The 21,062-nt window shown below is 29.9% G+C and overlaps 3 protein-coding genes across 4 annotated transcripts; 1 reads left to right on the top strand and 2 right to left on the bottom strand.

Moving 5' to 3' along the window:
• Nucleotides 1-1,696: 1,696 nt before the first annotated feature.
• Nucleotides 1,697-3,290, top strand: LOC8265622 (GDSL esterase/lipase At2g40250). Of its 2 annotated transcripts, none has more exons than XM_015724844.2 (3): nucleotides 1,697-2,348; nucleotides 2,517-2,706; nucleotides 2,890-3,290. In XM_015724844.2, the coding sequence occupies exons 1-3, from the start codon at nucleotides 1,713-1,715 to the stop codon at nucleotides 3,081-3,083; spliced, it is 1,020 nt and encodes a 339-aa protein (XP_015580330.2). In that variant the 5' UTR covers nucleotides 1,697-1,712; the 3' UTR covers nucleotides 3,084-3,290. The 2 variants fall into 2 exon arrangements, with proteins under 2 accessions (XP_015580330.2, XP_025014756.2); XM_025158988.2 differs by having other exon boundaries at nucleotides 2,517-2,775.
• Nucleotides 3,291-6,170: 2,880 nt separating this feature from the next.
• LOC8265702 lies at nucleotides 6,171-8,529 on the bottom strand. The gene is made up of 5 exons (XM_002528280.4): nucleotides 7,957-8,529; nucleotides 7,740-7,816; nucleotides 7,563-7,599; nucleotides 7,331-7,430; nucleotides 6,171-7,245 (listed from the first exon to the last, which is right to left on the bottom strand). The coding sequence occupies exons 1-5, from the start codon at nucleotides 8,246-8,248 to the stop codon at nucleotides 6,624-6,626; spliced, it is 1,128 nt and encodes a 375-aa protein (XP_002528326.2). The 5' UTR covers nucleotides 8,249-8,529; the 3' UTR covers nucleotides 6,171-6,623.
• Nucleotides 8,530-16,211: 7,682 nt separating this feature from the next.
• LOC8265703 (sorting and assembly machinery component 50 homolog B) lies at nucleotides 16,212-20,531 on the bottom strand. Its single transcript, XM_002528281.4, has 4 exons — nucleotides 19,952-20,531; nucleotides 18,285-18,770; nucleotides 16,990-17,499; nucleotides 16,212-16,645 (listed from the first exon to the last, which is right to left on the bottom strand). Exons 1-4 carry the CDS (start codon nucleotides 20,426-20,428, stop codon nucleotides 16,562-16,564), a joined length of 1,557 nt encoding a protein of 518 aa, XP_002528327.2. The 5' UTR covers nucleotides 20,429-20,531; the 3' UTR covers nucleotides 16,212-16,561.
• Between the last annotated feature and the right edge of the window lie 531 nt (nucleotides 20,532-21,062).

Raw genomic sequence — 21,062 nt, 5'->3', positions numbered from 1 at the left:
AACAATTAAATTAGTAATGTGGCAATAAAAATGCAACTTTGTAGTAATAACAAATGCAATGCCTGTAGTAATAACAAATGCAAATACAAATGCAAATGCAATAACAAATGCATTTGGAATTGAGGCACTTTGTAGTAATTAAGGCACTTTGTAGCAAATGCATTTTGTTATTACAGTTACTTAACAAATGCATATACGAAATAGCATTTGTAGTAATTGCATTATGTTCAGAAAGTGCTTGAAAATTGTAGTAATAACAAATGCATATTTCCTACAATGTTATACCGATGAGAATAAAATTCTCCATTTGCATTGCTTTACCCATTCAATGTATTAATAAATGCATATCTTCATTATCGTTTTCTGGAAGGAGCCATCTTGCGAGGGACCACAGCCACAAGCTTCAACAATAATGGACCATAGAATGGACAAAGATAACAGAGCGAAATGAGCCTATAGAATGAGTTATGGAAGTTATTAGTTGTATTGTAATTGTAAACCCTAGAAATTAGAATTGGGGATAGAATTGGAAAAAAATCGGGACGAAATGGTGAGTTTTGAGGTACTTCAATGTCCTCAGCTATGTAGACAAACATGTAGAGCAACGTATGGACGCTATATCATTAGTGGCACACACCAAAACGCGGCTGGATAGATATGATACAATACGCAAACATGGTGGACCAAATTGATAAGTTTTAAAAGTGAGGGTAGATTTCGCGAAAATGGTTAAAGGTTGGGGTATCTGGGATCGTTTTCCCTAAAAATAATTAAATATTATATTAATAAGTTATATATAGTACTTAGTTATCGATCAACTATATATATTATTTTATTTATTAAATTTTATTTATTTATTTTTAAAATTTAATTAATAATACTTTTATAATTATGAGATTCACCTACATAATTCTAACTTGTATAAATAATTAAAAAATTATATATAAATTTATTGACAATCTAATTAATAGAAAAATGTATATAATTAATCAATTATTAAAAATAATACTAATTAATTATTTAAAAATTAAAAAATACATTTATAATAATAGAGTACCATAATGATATTTTAGTGATTTAAATTAACTTTATACAAGTTGAATCTTTCTCATATATCACCCAACCGATAAATTGTTAAATAGTTTTAAATCAATTAATGTCAATGTGTAAAATACTTATATATAAATATTATTCTTTTATTCGTGAGTCATTCTAATGTACCATATAAACCTATAAATATTGATATTATTTTAATTTTAATAATTTATTAATATAATCAAATACTAAATTAGTCAATTATATATAGTATTTAAGTATTGATTAATTAAATATATTATTTTTATTCATTAAAATTATTTATCTATTTTTAGAATTTAATTAGCAGTATTTGACAATTATAAAATTCAACTATAAAATTTTGACTCATATAAATAATTAAAAATTATATTTAAATTCATTAACAATCTATATTAATAGAAGAATATATAACATAAATAAATTATTTAAAATAATATTAATTTATAATTTATAATTAAAAAATAAATTTATAATGATAGATTGCCACAGTAGTATTCTAGCAAAACTTTTTATTTCTTGTGTACATCACGACGAACTAATAAATTAATTAATAAAAAAAAAAAGATATATATTTTATATATATATATACCCTCCATGCTCATGTCAGAACAACATATCAATAATCAAAACTGAAAATGGATTTCAAAACTACCATCAACATCCTTAAGCTCTTTCTCTCTACTGCTTTCTTTCTCTCTTTAACCACCGCTTCTTCTTCAAAAATATTCACATCTTCCACTTCAAACATAACTGCAATTTTCGGTTTCGGAGACTCAACAATTGATACAGGCAATAACAACTATATACCCACAGATACTCGCTCTAATTATCCACCATATGGCAGAGATTTTCCTTTCCGTATCCCTACGGGAAGATTCAGTAATGGGAAACTACCAATTGATCTGATAACAGCTTCTTTAGGCCTCAAAAGGCTCTTGCCACCTTATCTTAAACCTTTACTTACTAGTTTTGAGTTACCAACTGGAGCCAGTTTTGGTTCAGCCGGTTCAGGATTAGACCCTTTAACATCACAAGCTGCTAATGTTCTCAGCATGCCTGACCAGATAAGTTTGTTTGATCAAGCATTGTCAAGAATAAGAAGATTAAAAGGTCAAGAAAGGGCTGAGTTCATAGTGAAAAATGCTTTGTTTTTCTTTAGTATCGGTACTAATGACTTCACTAACTACTATAATACACGTCAAAGAGCAGATGAGTTTAATATTTCAGGTTACCAAGATTTTATACTCAAAAGATATGAAGATGCCATTCGGGTATGTATTTTTTTTATTTAATAGATTGCATTGCCTCGATTTATTTTAAAAAGACGAGATAATTCATTATTAGGAAATTCATAAGTAGATTCAGTATATCAAGTCATCCGTGGACAAAACCAATTGCATTGTGAATCTATCTAAAAATTTCTCTTATTATTGATGCAGAGCTTGTATAATAGAGGAGCCCGGAGATTCGCGGTCACTGGCCTGTGGCCTGTCGGGTGCCTGCCAATACAAATTACAATTAACAACATAACAAACCCACGCAGGTGTGTCGAGGCACAGAACATTGATAGCATTGCCTATAATGTAAAGCTCCGAGAATTAGCCACAGCACTGGAAATCCAACTCCAAGGTTCCAGGATTGCCTTCTATGAACAATATGCTTCAATATTGGATATGATCAATAACCCAGCAACGCATGGTAAGAAAGTAAATTAATAATTCAAAAACTTTTCAGGATTAGAAAATTTTAACTTATTCATATTTAAGCTATAATTTTTTAGTGGGATTTTCTTTTTCAATGTTTTATTTGAAGGATTTGAGGAAACCCTTAGAGGTTGCTGCGGGACGGGCCTCTTTGAATTCGGAACTACATGTACTCCGACTACACCAACATGCCCTGATGCCTCGAAATTTTTATTCTGGGATGCTGTACACCCAACTCTAGCAGCATATATATTTCTGGCCAATATGGCTTTAGATACTGTAATTCCAGATGTTGCTGCTTAATTTTTCAGGAACCAATGGAAGAATGGTAGCTAAGTGCACCTTTTTTTCCTTAATTATCAACATTAAGCTTATCTAATACCGGATATAATACCGGATATCAAAGCATGTAAAAAATAAATGGATACAAGTATAATAAGGAATATAACTTTGCGCCTGTAATTCTGTATGTTATATATATATTATATAACAATGATGGCAATTCAAGTAGAGGAGGTGTATGCGGAGCTTGAAAACTTTATGACAGACCAAGATGCCTGGAAATTTTTTATATATAAATACATAAAAGCATTAAAATTTACTATAAATTACGGCAGCCTATGCCTTAATCTAATTGCCAGGCAATTAGATTAGGAAAAAGAGGGATTAATTTTCTTTAGATTGTTTGTCTTGCAAAAGCAGGTGGGCCTTCAACCCAAGTCCATACTCTTGTCTTCTTCCCTTCTTTTCATTTTAATCTTTGGAAATGGAGCGCTCTTGCCCTTTTGTATGTTGCATATCTGCATAAAGAGGGCCTGAATGTAAGGGCTAAGAGTAAAACTGGGTCCAATTAAATTCCAACAATAAAAGACTTATGGTCTAATGACATTAAAAACTCATTTTTTTTTTTAATAAATTTGGCACATCCTTTAAATTTTTACTTTAATGACCCGAATTGGCTAATTGATTGTAATTATAGTCAAATTAAAATCTCGATTAAAATTGGATGCTATACTCTTAACTCTAAACACTAATCCCTTTTTATTTTAGCAATATCATTTGCCTCCTTAAAAAATTTCATAAAATTACGACAAAAGTGAGAAAAAAATAACTTCACTCTTTATTCTTTTTCTTAATTTATAATTTTCACTTACCATTCACTTTCATGTTTATCTATAACCTGACTTTGGTAATTTGTGTATACTGTGGAAATATATATTGGCAGTGATGTGTAAATTATTGATAATGACACGTCATCCTATTTTGACCGATATTTTAATTTATCTATAATTACAATCAATTAGCCAAATCGGGTCATTTAAGTAAAAATTAAAAAGATAGACCAAATTCACAATTGAACATAAATGTTTGGATTTTTTGTGTCATTAAGCCAAAAGTTATCATAAACAATTATGAGAAGAAGAAAGGTATTTGATATTGTATATACTTCTGCAAGTGAAACAGAAAATAATTAAATGACAAAGACTGATAGCTATACTACTCCAAAGAAAATATTAACTTGTCTATTTTGTCTTTCCTAATCGTGTGTATCTACAATTGTCAATATAAGTTTTGGGTTTTGTAAGGTTGATTGGACTCAACAGAAAATGTTTTTAATTTCATAACTATTTAATTAATCATCATAATTATTCATTCTATTTTTGTTTATGATTATTTAATTATTCATTATAATACTACTAATGTAATAATCAATTTTCAACTAGAAGCACTCTTGAGGAAAGAAGAAAGAAGTGTCAGATTTATCCTGCACAGTTTGTTCTATTCAGTTTTGGCCTCAAACATAAATTTCCAGGCTCCAACAATAGTTACGATTATTGGCTAATACTTTAATTAGTATCTTCTTCCTCTTATTGAGGTCATTTACATGTTCCTATCAATCAATATCTTTTGCAGGTAGGTTTTCATTAACTGACCTAAATATATATATTTATTACTATTATACTAAAGAATGCTTCAGTACTCTATTACTGATCTGCTTCTTAATGAATATTAAAAAGACAGTTGCATGTATATAAACTTTGAACAAAAGAACCTGAACATCTCATTTCATTAAAGCTGACATGAAACATGAAGTTTTTATTCCAGAATAACTATACAAATACCCTTCTTATATGGTGTTTCTTAGGTGAAAATCCTGAAGGCAAATCTTCTGTGAACTTCTGTGAAATAACCTTCATAATTTATTCGTTCATGGAACAATATTGATGAAGAAGAATACATCGAAACTTATTTCATGTTTTCCCAAATCTCTGGAAAAGCAATCAAGTGCACATGTAAAAGTAAACAATATGTATAATTGGCAAGTTTCCAGGCACACGTGCATCCCCTCTCTTTACACTACTTTAGGTTTACCTGTATATGCATGAAGCTTAGTTGCTTTTTAATGCTTTTGTTACATCCTCCATCTAACATCTTTTAGTGCTTCTGTTACATCTTCCATTTACCATTCATGCGTACTTGTATAGCTTTTCCATATTGAATTCCAAAACATGAAGGTGATTGGCTAGGTTTGGCATGTTACACGTATTTAATTGATTGGATGAAATAATATATATTTTAAGTCTTTTATATTAGAAGAAAGAGAAAGAGACAAATATTTTAAAGTTTATAATTACTTTATACTTTTCATTAGTCCAATTACAAGGTGTAATACATTAATAGTAGCCAAAAATAATCTTAATTCTTCACATAAATATCATTTCAAAAAAATGAAATATATAAAACTTAGAGAAAGACAATATAGAATGCAAATTCACATGGTATAAATTATACAAGATATATTTTAGTAAATAGAATCCTGGAAATTGTAAAAAATAAAAATAAAAATATTGATGAATGGAATTTGCACCTATAACATTCTTCAAAATCATAAAGTGTATGGTCTGAAAATGCATGCACTAAAATATGATGAGACAAGAACATGAAGCTTAGAACAATTAATTTGATAATAATGAGATTATTCCTGTTAACATGTTTATACAGAAACTAAAGCTAAGATTCTTAGTTGCAAAACTACTCCACCTATATGTTTATGGTTATGATAATTGCAATAAAGAAACTTTATCATTATTATTTTTCGCAAAACCTACAATAGTACTAATTAAATAAAATAATACTTTGTTCTCCAAAGAAAAGTATCATTGTTTGCACTTCCAAGTCAACAAGAGCTGCACATGTTCTCCAGAATTTCATTTTTAAATTCTTGGAAACAATAATTATATATATGTATTATTCAATAACAAATTATACATATAAGTACTTCTCCAAGATGGCCTGGACAAAACACAATTTAAATAACAGCTTTTGTAAGGTACTTTTATCCAATAAATAGAGGTTCATAAGAATATATATATATAGAGAGAGAGAGAGAGAGAAATGTTTGTCGTTTATAGTAGCACAGTTTCAGGGATAACATAACAAAAGGTTTTGTATGATTTGAGCATTTCAAGATCCTGTTTTTCAATTCTACTTTTCTGGGTATCAGACAATCAGGCAAGAGTTTCCAAGATAAATAAAAAACCCTATACATTTATGGTTCAACTCTGAAAACAATACCTAGAAGCCATTGTGCATATCTTGTAATGCTAAAAATATTAACCTATTTCTTGGATATCACCACATTGAAACCTAACTAGCTTGTATTGCATGCACAGGAAACAACAACAGCAAAAAAAGCAACAAAAAAGAAGTTGAAGACGAAATAATAGATGACTATTATTTACCTTTTGTTTTGGTACAAAATATGACATTTGATCATCAATCATATCAGGCATATTGTGTTCCTGAACAAGTACTCCATGATCTCACTTAGAATTGTCTCATTCATAAAGTCAGATCAAGAGTGCTTGTCCTTCTTGCTTCCTTAATTTTTCTTCTTCCATCTTCTTCTTTCAACCCACTAAGCTTTGAAGACGAAGATGAAGATAAAGAAAGAGATAAAGTACTACAATAAACTAATTCTTCACTCTCAACACCCATTTCATGGTCAAGGACTCCATCATTATCATCATCATGATCTTTTACTGTTACTTTCAGGGACAAATTCAAATCCAAGTTGCAATCTGCATCTAAACTAGTCTTCCTCTTTAGCCCGTTCCGTGTTTCTTGAATTGTTTTCAAATTTTTGTTAATGGAGCTATTGTTGCTGATACAATCTGCTTGGTCTATTCCTCTTCTTTCTTGCAACTTGGTTATGAACAAGTTGGAATCCATTGAATTTGGTTTGCTTTCGATCCGCCAGGATCTGTGAAATGACTTAAACTCTTCGAGAGACTGATTGATTTGTTCATTGAGAAAAGGAAAACAAACATTTGAATTATAAGTAAGTGAATTTTGATTCTTATTGCATCCAAGAAATCTATCAGATTCTGAGCCGTTGATTCCTTGTTTTCCTCTATGAATGACAGCTCCTCCCATGAAAGATCTCCGAGAAGCATCTCCATATCTTGAAGGAAAGAAATTAGATCAGTGTTAATAACAATCTTATTGCACTTTCAATCTCAATTTCATGATTTAATATCTCCTCATACCTAAAATTAGCGAAAGGCTTTTGATTGAAAGTTTGTAGCATAGGAATCTGGCCAAGGTTAAAGATATTACGATCACCTCCTTCAGAAATAAGCCCTTGCTCTGTGCCAACATATTCTCATAAACTCAAAAAGAGAACTTCACCGAATAAAATAAAAATAAAAAATAAAAAAGAAAGAAACCCTAATTATATTATCATGAATTATGTACTGCATATCTCGAATTAAGGATTACCTCGATTAGCATCATCAATCTTCTTGCTTCTATACATCTAACAAAAATAATACCAAAATTCAGACAGGAAAACTAAACATCAGCACTTTCAGCATAAGTAGTTGATAGCAGGAAACTTTCATGAAATATATAATTATTATAGGTTGAAATTATTAATATAGATATATACATATATACCTGAAGATGGCTTTTTACATGAGCTATGCTAAGGCCTTTGATGTTCATCATTTGAAGAACCAACTTTGGTGTTGCCCCTATTATTAATTGGTAAGTCCCATTATTAGTAGATCACTAATAAGTGAAAAAGGATCAAAATCATTAACCAGAAAAAGGGAAGAAGGAGAAGAAGAAGAAGAAGAAGAAGAAGGATAGGTAGAGTTGAACAAGAACTAACTTTCTTCTCCGCCTAGTCTTTCAACTGCATGAACAAAGCAAAGATGAAGATCAGGCGTCCACCGGAGTCTAGGCATCTTGGACCGGTTATATTGCCGGACAGATCTAGTAGCTTTCGATCCTTCCTTTTTTTCACTAATCTCTTCATGATCAACTGAGCTATCATTGCTAGAGCTCTCTCTATTTCTTGGCTTGAAGCAACTTCTCTTTACTTCCTCATCATCTTCGTCAACTTTCTTGGGAGAACAGCTTGATGACTTGGAATCTTCAAAACTATCACTAATTTCCTTCATCTTTTCTTAGCTGTAATCCTTATCAATTCTTTTTCTATATTGCCTATGATATGATATAATGATTTCAAGAAAACAGTGTTCAGGAATTTAGTGGCATCTAGTTTGTGTTAGAGATGACTTTCTTTCTTCTTTTGGTTGATGTTTCAGTTTATCTCTCTCTCTCTCTTACCTCAGAGGAAGAAAAGAAATGGAAACTTGGAATTCCCTTTTGAAACTAAAAGATGATAAGCACTGGCAGAAATATATTCAACACTTGGAATTGAAAACCCTAGACCTTACAACAAATGGAGATACCTTTCTCAAATCTACCAACATATATACAATATGTGTGATTGAGTTAACTTTATAATTTATGGTTCACACTTTATCAATTCAATTATTTAATATTATTAAATATGTATTGCTTGTTTACCAATTTGGTTTATAAATGAAAATAAAAATCTGAAATAAAAAAGATAACTTTAATCATGTATTTATATATTTATAATATATAATATAAAAGTCGAAACTGAAAAACATTTAAACCGGCTAAATTATGCATATTATTTTATAAATATTACACACCTATAAATTTTAATTTAAATTAATCTAAATTTTAAATATAAAATCCTAAGAAATGGAAAGACTGAATCACTTGTCAATAAATAAAAAAACATGCAATTTAACATATAAATACAAGTAAAAAATGAAATTCAAAATGTTGAAAAGGTGGGAGATCGAATTAAAGCCATGTGCAACTTACTTAAATTGATTTCCTTTTTTTAAATGAAAAAACTGATTTATATATTGTACACTTCATAAAAGCATATATATATATATATTAAAATAAAATAATTCTTGACAATGTGCATATGCATTTGTGAACAAGTATATGCATATGTCAATAATATTAAATTAGGCTTACACTCTACTTCCCTACATTAAAATATTAAATAACTCTATTCACACATAGAAGTATTTAGATGCCATTAAAATGAATATATAGTATGAATCAAATAAATTAAAGCTATATATATATATATATATATATATTAAAAAGAAAAAGAAAAATGGGAAATGGGAAATGGGATTGTCTTTGGATCGAGAATCACGGGTATGTCTCTGTCCGGACGTGAAGACTACTCTGTAACATTGGTCTCTTATTTCAATAGCTCTTTAAATATGTGTGTACTTTATTGATTACCCCTTAATTTGATTTTCCATATACTATTATTAACTAACATTACCCACCTAATTAAATCCATGCACAACATGAATCCCTTGTATATATCTAATGATCTCCCTTTGATTAATTTCCTCTACATTTGTGATCACTATATGGTCTTGGAGTGGGCCACCTAATTAATAATAGAACATAAGGGAATGTTAAAAAGGAATTTTAAGCACTATACAATTCAATCTTATGGACATCTATGTATATGTATGAATTGAGTATTTGGCCTTATATTGATGATTAATAATGACATGGGTTTAGGTATATGATGCTATATATTAAAAGAACAGAATTAATAGAGAAGGGAATTTTCATGAGATTGTGGCATTTGAATTGAACAAAATGTACAATAAATTATAGTGGAACTGAACAAAACCCAGATGGACTATTGAGTCTAAAAAGCAAAACAAATGTTAAAAAGTCATTGACTTCACTTTTTGAATAGCATGAAGCACATATAATAAACCCAAAAAAAAAGTAGAGAGAGTTAGGAAATCTTTTAGACTTTGGTAACAGCTTCATCAATGTTGTCAACAAGCTCCAGCTAGCCATGATTATATATATATATATATATATATAATTTGAGAAGAGAGATTTGAGTTCTTTCTCTTCTTATACAACACTTTTATTTTTGGTGTCTGAGGTTTGAGATTTAGGTATAAAAAGAAAGAAGAAATGTTATAAATACGTGGTCCTATTTCTCCAAAATTAAAATGTCAACATGATTTAATTTCTCATGTATCATTTGATCCATATAGATGATGAGCCATTATTAATTAATATAATTTATTTTTCCTCGATCTAGTTCATTTAAATTTTCTTATTAATTCCATAAAAAAAATTCTTTTATAATGAATGAACAGTAAGTTATTAATCATATATATTATATGATGAATACAAAGATTATACGTTATGTAATATTTGTGTATAAGAAATAAGTATATATTTTAAAATAATTTCTTTTGTATCAAAATAAATATATATATTAAATTATTTTCTTTAAAAGACTTATATATATATATATATATATATATATATATATATATATATATATAGTATATTTTCCCTTATTTAATTTATTGATTGAGAAATAAAAATTTAAAATTAAATTACGAAATACACACCATCGACTTAATTCGACAATAAATGATATCTCAATTTAAATAAAATTTTAAATTTGGATTTTTTATTTAAAAAAGCTTCAATATATATTTCTTGTAGAACAAAAAGAAAACTTGTTAAGATGTCCAACTCACCAAAACAACCATTTATATCTTTTGTATGCACACATATGAGTTTTGGCTTTTGAGTCTTGACACAAGAATCTCTCAAAAATGGCAAACTTTTGTATGTATATGAAATCTAAAATTCCATCCTCGTGTAATCTAGCAGCAATTATAAGCCATGCAGTTGAACCTTTAAATGACATTTATATAACATAACCACTAACTAAAGCCTTTTAGTTTCACCACTCTTTTTCTTTTATTTCCTTAGCTAAAAACTACTTCCCCATTATCACGAGTCTCTTGAGACAATTCAATGCCGTCCAACAAATAATGTTGTTTCTTTGAAAACATAATATATTTCAGATTAGATTTCCATTACTATTGGAGTTTGAGGGTAATGGCAAGAATCTCTTAATCCATTTCTTTTTCCCTTTTCATTTATGGTTGAAATTGTTCCCCATTTTTTTGTCTACCTCTATGTTGGATATGGCTCATATACCAGTTTAAGGGACAGATGCTGAAGCGGAGCGGAGTAAGCGAGTGGAGCGGTACAGGGTATTTTTGTAATTGTACCAAAAGTAATATATATATATATATATATATATATATATATATATATATATATATATATATATATATATATATATCTTTTGTATTTATAACCTAATTGGTGGATTATTATTAAATAATAACAGATACAACCGCTCATCGATTCTGAAGACATAAGCACGTTGCCGAACCTCGTTAAATCATCGTGTTCTTATTTTTCTTGCTTGTTTATTTATATTTATGTAATTATTAATTTTATTTCTCAACACTCTACTATTGGAGTTTGAGGGTAATGGCAAATGCTTGCCAAGAATCTCTTTAATCCATTTCTTTTTCCCTTTTCATTTATGGTTCACATTGTTCCCCATTTGTTGTTTTACTTCTATGTTGGGTATGACTCGTATACCAATTTAAGAGACAGATGCTAAAGCAGAGCGGAGTGAGCGAGTGGAGGCGGTCTGAGGTATTTTTATAATTGTACCAAAAGTTATATATATATATATATATATATATATATATATATATATATATATATATATATATATATCTTTTGTAGTTATAACCTAATTAGTGAATTATTATCAAATAATAACAGATACAGCCGCTCATCGTTCCTGAGGACGTAGGCATATTGCCGAACCTCGTTGAATCCTCGTGTTCTTATTTTTCTTGCTTGTTTATTTATATTTCTGTAATTATTAGCTTTATTTCTCAACACTCTACTATTTGATTTTAAAATTAGATTGTATCATAAGAGACATCAACAAACATTATTAAAGATTAATACGTTAATCATGAAAATGGAAGCGTATACTATTTTTTAATTGGAAAAGACGGGCAAGAGGTGAAGATGGGTAATATTTAATTCATAATTACTACTAATTAGTAAATTAAAATAAACAAAAGTACCAATAATTAGCTGCTTAATTAGGTTTAGTCTGAGAGAGATTCTCCATCAACAACAACCTGTAAAGTCAACTCTTAACAGGACCATTGTTTTTTTTTTTTTTAAGATAATAAAGAAAAGATTAGTGGTAAATAATAATATAAAGTTTTTGTATTGTTTGTGCATGAGAAAACGTGAACCTATTGATGCGGATCTGCCTGTCCTTCTGGGAACGAGGATGTCTGTCTTTTCCTGCATTTTATTATCATTTCCATTTGTATTTATCGTCATAATCATCTAATCTTCTTCAAACTCCTAATCATCTTATTATTTCTATAATATTTTTAACTTAATAAAACTTAATATAGTAAACTATAGAATAAAAAGTAATTTTTATATTTATTATAATATCATTAATGAATATTGCTGGAAATATATAAATTTGAGACTTTTAATTAAGAAAATATAATAATAATAATATTATAGTGGAATAAAATTTTAAAAAATATGAATGAAATTAAATTGATATAATTTGAGTTGAAGTCTTCTTGCTAGGACGTGATAAATTAGGACCATATGATAGATATACTTCATATAGGGTTTTGATATAGTACCATTGTAGTACTCTACCATTATACATGTAATTTGTTAAAATTTTTAGACAATTAACCAGTATTATTTGAAATAATTAACTAATTATATACATCATTCTACTAATTAAATTATAAATAAATTGATATATAGTTTTTTTTATTTATATAAATTAAAATTATGTAGGTGAATCTCATAGTTATAGAGTACTATTGATTAAATTCTAAAAATAGACTATAAATTTTAATAAATAAAAATAATATATTCGGTTGATCAATAATTAAATACTATATATAACTTATTGATTTAGTATTTAATTATTTTTATAAATTATAATATTAAAATAAAATTAATTTTATAGATTCATATAATAAGTTATACCTATAGTACATCAGAACGACTCCTTCATATAAATATGAATTTTTTTTCTTTTTTCTACATAAATTTATCTAAAATAATTTTTGTTAGAAATGAGTCATTGTCAATTTGTAAATAAAATCCACGATTCGATTGTAAAATGTATGCATTTACTTATTCAATCAACAACAATAAATATATATGTACTGAATTAACGTTTTTAAATTTAAATAAAATTTTAAATTCACTCAACTCCCTTTTAATTAATTTTTACTCATAAAAGTTAAACAAATTATTTGTTCGAATTTCTTTTATTTAATCATTTACCAATATTAGTTGATTATATCTATGGTAAATGTTATATATTATTTTTTCCAAAAAACTTATTTGTTTGAATTTCTTTTATTTAATCATTTACCAATATTGGTTGATTAAAACCTATGGTAAATGTTATATATTATTTTTTCTTGAGTTAAATCTTTAGCTTCGTCATTCCATATATTTGTTTAATGTTACATTTATATATATAAGTAATAATCATATAATTACACATTCAGCTTAGCAGGTTGAATAATTAAACTGTGTCTACTTCTAGTCAACTAATTACAGTAATCAACTAAACAGAGTAGTTACTTTGAATGGAAAACTTAATTAATTAAATTGAAATTACTGTCTGGTCAATTATGAAACTTGGTAAACATAGATCATTAATATTTTTGATACTTTGATTAATTAAGAAAAAGTAAAGCTAATAAGTAATTAAATTATTTGATGGATATCATGCATACAGAAGACCTATGCACCAATTGAAATGAAAAATATTATTAAAAAATTAAATATTTTTTAAAATAGTTAGTTTGCTATTATTTTTTAAAATATTATAAGTTAATATTAAATATTAAATATTTTATTAAATTATATCTATCAATTTAATTTTATAATCAAAACAATAATAACGTAAATGACTAGTTTTTTTTTTAAATTGAGATTGCATCAACTGTTAGATTAAGCCTATAAGTCATCAAAATGATTGTTAATGTGAATAATACTAATACTCTTGAGTACAAATTTACAAAAAGTTGTAAAATTGATTAATTATTTTGTTTTAAACAAATGTACGAAAAGGCAACTCCATAAAGGTCAAACGCACGAGTAAACATACTAATTACCTGAGTTAATAATAAATAATTTAAATTTTTTACGTTTCTGCTTTTTAGATATGCATACTGTGACTATGAGATTTGAGAATCCAAAACAGATTTTCATTAAATGAGTAAAATACTATATAATTGGATTTTTTAAATAAAAATTTATGAATGCTTCATTGATTGAATAATAAAATAGATTTTAATCAAGAATTCAAATAAAAAAATACAATCGAGAAATAATAATAATAAAAAATCACTTAAATAGTGAAAATTCACTTAAATATTATTAATTCGTAATAATTTTTTAATTTGTATTAGGTGATTAAATCCAATAAAAGGGTAATATACAAATTCCACAAAGAGTATTAAAGACTTCCCGAACTAAGATTCAAAGAGATTCTAACAAAGAAACAATAGATTAGAAAAGTCGAACTTATAATTATCAAAACAGTTTAATGTTTAATCTATAATTAAATAATACATTTTCAAAAAGAAATTAACAATGATTAATTGGTAAGAAAATTTCGGATTAAACGGAATTTTACACTTTAAATCTCACTAAATAAGAAAGGAACAATCATAATCAGGAAAACAATTACCACAATAGGATTAGTCTGCAAAGAAAGACCAAGTCATTGACCTTTGTAGATTGGAAGATATAACATAAAAAACAATATCCAGAAACAAGATAACACCCTATTTTTGTTTTGTTTGGAGAACAACTTAAGATTCACATGCATAGCTTTCAGATGTCAATTCTTTTCTCCTCAACTTGAAAATTTGTATTCTTTCCTTCTTCTTTTTTTCTATTATTGCAAAGAAAGAACTTCAAATTTGATTCAGGATTATATTGAACAGAGAATTATGCACAAAGAAAATGAGAGAATATATTACTTCCTAATGTACAGAGCACATGAACTATTGCACCTTTAGTGAAAGAAAAGAATAATCTTGAATGCTTACTCTCTAAAAATCAAGTCATTCTTGTTGACTTAAAAAGACACTAAGAAAAGCTGGCTTCCTCTAACAATTTTAATTTTAATGCTGCTCCTTTCAGAATAGACAACAGCCCATCAACATCCAGCCAAACAGGTATTATATATAGTTTCTTCCAGGGACCATTTTAGAAATGATGGTTCTGATGATGCCAGTTTGAATGGCAATAAAAATAAATAAGCTTCAATTTTGACCAAATAGTGGCAGCCTACTGATATTAAAATACTTTGGGCAGTCACTTTTGATCTGAGGCTCCAATACTAGTAAAAGAAATTAATAGTATTGCCATTCCTTCACTAATCATTAGCAATCCACACAAGTCACAATGGGCTGCGCATGTCTTTGTCTCTATAAGAAAAGGACAGTCTACAAAATTTAAAGAATCACGCATTTTAGTAAGCCTAAACTGCCTTCATTCCACAATTGCACATCATCAATGCCAACAGCCCACAGAAATAACCAGCAACCACACAACCTAGGCGACTGTGGTACCAACAACCACACAACTTCCTGGACAACTCCTCTAGCAGCTAAAGTATAATGTACAGGAGCACTTGTCAGACAACTCCTTAACTTGTAGAGCTTAATATGGAAATTATGGCTTAAAAATCCACCTTTTCAAATAATGACTGTTTACTCTTCCTTGTTAAAGAATTTGCTCTGACTGTATCTTATTTATACCCTCCTATGCTATAACAATGTAATTATGATAGGATCTTGGCCTAAGAACATCTCAGGCTAGGCCTACAGCTGGAATATGCGTAGTTTTGCACAGCCCCAAATCAACTAATCCCCATAATCCCTGCTGCACTCCATAGATTAGTCTCTTAAACACAAAAGGATTTACTAGCGAATGACTATAATGTTATCGCCCACAAACTGGGAAAAGGAAAAACACTGCTCAACTTTGAGCAAAGAGAATTTGTACCATAAGATTTCGTCAGGAGAAAGCATCTTCAGACCTACAATCTTAGCCAAAACAATTCACGACTTGGGATAAGTAGTTAAATAGTGCCCTTATTAAAAATCAAATTGCTTTGTCATGAAACTGAGAAACAAAGCACTATCTAACCAGATCCTCCCCACATTTGAAATTGGAAAATTGACATTTTTATCAAACACCCTGAAACACAGGGCCCAAGTTAATTCTTGACATATCGAATTATCCCCTCAATTTGTGCCTCTGAGAATTCCAGACCCACTGAAGACATTTGATGCAAAATTACATTTGTAACAAAAAATGGAGGAGGTCTGATATATCATATCCTCAGCAATGCGGAAAATACATGAGAACTCAACTATCTGCCATCGCTTTTGTGTGTCAACAGAAGTCTGCCAGTCCAAATGCTATGATGGAGTGGAGAAGCTGACTCGGAACCCTGACTTTCCACGTTCATACTCAAATTTCTTCAATATGTAGCAGTAATTTAACTGCAAACAAAATAAATTCAATTAGTGAAGGCCAAGGTCATGTAAAATTACACTCATAACAGAAGGTAGCACAAGGACATTTTTAAGGCCTCCTGCTGTAGAACATGTAAAGCAATCCACCAAATCATTAGAATCCTCTAGATCTTTTCCCACTTTTCAAAAATTTAAACATTTGAAGTACTATCCAAGCATATATTGAAGAATCAACCTGAGCATATGCTTTAGTACATCAACTAGGATTACTTCCAGTAGATCAAAGGATTGCCTCCAGTAATCATAAAGACCTAAGTAAATTACTATCTAGTTTGTAGTTTCAAACTGAAAACAATTAACAGATTCCTGACCTCCAAACGGAACAGATTTGTAGGGACAACAATCCCAACTCCCACTGTGCTTCGACTTGATTCCACAAATTTTTGCAATGAAAAATTTCGGTATGCATTTTCAGTTAGTTTGTCAACATTTCCAGCAGAGGCAAATACATGTCCATGGATTCCTTTTGCTTGACACCACTTGGATGGAAAATCGAAAGAAAGATCTGCAAAAGCAGTAACAGCAAGGTCTCCTCCAAGATAATCTCTCCCAGGGTCAGCACTATCATCTGTTGAATTACTTTGCAACTGCCTTCGAGGCTCAGTAGGGCCCAGTCCCCTTGTCCTGAATCCATAAAATGCCATTGGACCTCCCAAAGTGCAAACTGGAGACAAATTGCCACCAACAAAGAATCTCTCTGGCAGAGGTGAAGGCATATTTGAAAATCCAGTTCCCCATGGAAAAACAACACCAACAGAGATTCCAAGATTGAGTGCAGAACGCAAAAATCCCAGAGGGATTGCATAACGAAGATCAAGTTCCTATTAAGTCAAAAGAAAGACCAGCCTTAAGATATTAAATGCTTAACAAACATAGGTATACAGAAAGAAAGCCCACAATAACATCAAGCATCTAAAAGGTCCAAAAGGTCAACATATAATTTATAACAAATTGCAACCAAGGCGTTCCTAAAATAAAAATTATGAAAGAGAACCTTGTAGCAAGCAGACCATATAAAATGAACATAAAATTGATCAATTCAAAATCTCAGGCTCTTAGGCTCATATTAAACATGACATACAAGCAATGGGAAAACAGATTTTCACCACGCCACATAAAGCTCAGGAAACAGATTAATAGAAATGAAAACTGCCATGTAATATATAATGGCCAGAAAATCTGGTGTTTTAGAAACTTGATGAAGAAAATCATTAATCTATGTTTGTATTATGTAGATTTACAATTCAGTCATAAGTTCCCTTTGTTATTTAGCAAAAGCTATTAGATTATTAATAATGCAATACTAAAAGATCAAATTCAGAAGTGAAGGGAGAAAATCCTCATTCTTCATTATCCTTTTCCCCCATTTAAATAAATTTACCATTAAAAAATTATACATCAGAATATAGTCTACGTGCAACTGAAGAAGTAAAAAACTACAAAGTTCTCTTACTTTACAAAGAGAAGAATAAATTCATGAAGTTAAAACGAAAGTGTTAAACAAAGAGAGCATTTGAGAAGACAATCAGAACAGCAATGCATGAAGGAAGCTACACAAAATAATTACAAGGAAGAGCACAACATCAAGTACAAGAAAAGCATAAACCTGGCGCAAAAACCGCAAGCTCCGACTATCAGGTGCAAGACCACCAACTTGAGTGGTAGAAACAAAAGCATATCCATGTGTTGGCCTCAAAGGTGAATTTCTCTGGTCAACCTTAAATGTGTATTTCAAAGATGAAAGTAAACCATGACCAAGCTGCCTCCTTATTGACCTGGACGCCATTTGTGATGGATCTGTCAAGGTGCGCCATGCAAGATTATATACCAAATCATGGTTCCTGCTTGAAACTAAGCCAAGGGAGAGGCCCAACGATCGCTCTTTGTATGAAGAAAATCTTAGCCAATCTTGGGATAGTAGGAATAGTCTTGCTGTTAGAGGAGTTACACGTCCTTTAAATCTTGGCACATACACACCAGCACTTACCTCAGTCATGTGGTCACCACCATATGCCACAGAGGAATCCCAAAGATCCCCATAACCAAATAGGTTTTTATACTTGAGAGTTCCTTCAACTGTTGAAGATCTAGCCTAGAAAATCATTTTAAAACTTAGACCATAAAACTAGCCATGAATCACCAGTAAACTGTTCCAAGCTTCATATGTATGAACAGAATTCCAAATTCCAATGCAGTTTTCACATATATGCAAATGCAGAACACATCAACCACTGGAAGTTACAAATGGGAAATCGTTTACTCATATGTCATTGTAAAGCCGCATCAACACATAAAACTAAATGCACCAAAGTTCAGAGGTCAGATTTCACATCTCTAACATTACTCATTGTAACAACTAGCACAATTATTGATTGTATTAAATTAAAACACTAATAGACACATGTATAACGGACCAATAAAACTTTTGCTTCCTACATCAAACTGTTAAAATTAAACAGCACTAACTCCACCATCAAATAAGCAGCAATCACAAAGACAAGACCCTGCATTCAACCATTTGAATAGAAAAACCATATCACATAACCAAAGCTCATTCAAAAAGAAACCTATGTCCGTATACACACATTTCCTAAGCATTCCAAAACTCATGATCCGGACCAAGACAAGAGCACATCCATCCATTAGAACAAAACTCAACTAAAGCCATAACTACATTCCCCTGCATTTGTACAACTTGAACACACATCCATCTATTAAAACAGAACTCAACAAATGACATAACCAATACAATTTAAAAAAAAAAAAAAAACCCAACTTTCCTTAAACAATTGGTGAAACACCAGTAACATAAAATTTCCACTTTTAGTCTTTTCTTGCAGTTTCTCCAAAACCAAACCCAAACAGTGCATTCATCATCTACTTACCAGAACACCAACATTTCCAACTGTTAAACCCTTATAAAACAGAATGCCACAAAAATATATTTCATATTACACACTCAAATAGCCTTATTTAGAAAAGACTTATAAAAAAAATCATTTGCGAAAATTTATTTCAATTGAATGCAAGAAGTCATGTCACTTGCGACCTGATTTTATTCTCTTTCTTAATGCATTTTAGCCCTTCCGAATGAATCAAGTGCGAGAAAATTCAATTGAATTCTTGCAGAATCATGTCAACTGAGGCATGATTTCTTTTCATTTGAATTTCCTTTAAAATGCATTCGTTTGTTTTGTTTTTCTATTCTTTTTAACTTTGAAGTAAAAGAACTGAATTCTCTCAAACTATAACATTTCAAACTTAAATTTATACCTCGCCTTTGGTGTATGCACCAACTTCACAAGAAACAGGACTTTTACTCTCCACAACTTCAACAACCACATTAGCCGTACCAGCAAGTTCCGATGGACCAGAATCAAGCGTAATCCTAACCGAATCAAACACTTCTAGCGCTTGTAACCTAAAATTAACCACTTTAGACGCCTCTAGCAGTTCTTGCATCGACGATACGTCTTTAAGCAACGCCGTTTCGGATTCTAGTATTGAGTCTTTTGTTTTAACATTTCCTTTGATTATCACATCATGAACTCGCAGCGGCACCGTTTCGGTTTGCATCCGGCGAATTAGATTTTCCACTTTTTCCCTTTCTACTCTTGCTTGTGACTCTCGGGCCCGCGGGTTCAGCGGCTCGGGTTCGGGTTCAAGGTCATCTTCGTCGTCGTCCAGGTCGTCTTCTTCTTCTTCTTCGCCATTATCAGGGTTTTCAGCGATCGGGTCGGGTTTTTCCATTTAAACGGAGCGAGAAAAAACGGCGAATTAGAAGTTAGAGAGAGGTTTTTACTTTGCAATGGCGTTTAGTTCAGTGCTATTAGTCCTTTTTGGGCCACTGCTGTGGTTGTTTTGTTTTCTTCACATTTAATTGTGGGCCCGTTTCATATTCGGATTGGGCTGGACTAGCCCAAGTTAGATTAAGAGGCTGAGATAAGAAAAGATTAACAAAAATAACCATAGTTTCTCATTTTTTATTACGGGGTTAAATTTTTTCTCATTTTTACTGTATTAAAATATTTAAAATATAGTTTTTTATTTCTTTAAATTACGTGTTTAATTGTTTTTTTCCTTTTATTGTTTTCTAATAAATCATTTAAATAATAATTTTTATTTTTTAAATTACGAGTTTAGTTGTTTGTTTTTTCTTTGATTGTCTTTTAGTAAATCAATCAAAAAATAATTAAATTGTATTTTTAAAAATAGAATTTATACAGTAAAAATAATATTTTTTTTATTAATTTTAAAATATTTTTAAAAGATTCTCTTGAGATAATCTATTTGGATTTGAATCATTGCATCCAACAGACCATTTGTTAGACTAAAAAAATGATCATTTTCAAATAAGCATCCTTTGTAGGATAATAAGATTCCA

The sequence above is a fragment of the Ricinus communis genome, chromosome 6 (assembly GCF_019578655.1).
Source record: "Ricinus communis isolate WT05 ecotype wild-type chromosome 6, ASM1957865v1, whole genome shotgun sequence".
In the NCBI taxonomy this organism is placed as follows: Eukaryota; Viridiplantae; Streptophyta; class Magnoliopsida; order Malpighiales; family Euphorbiaceae; genus Ricinus; species Ricinus communis.
This window is presented reverse-complemented; position numbering and strand designations above follow the sequence as displayed.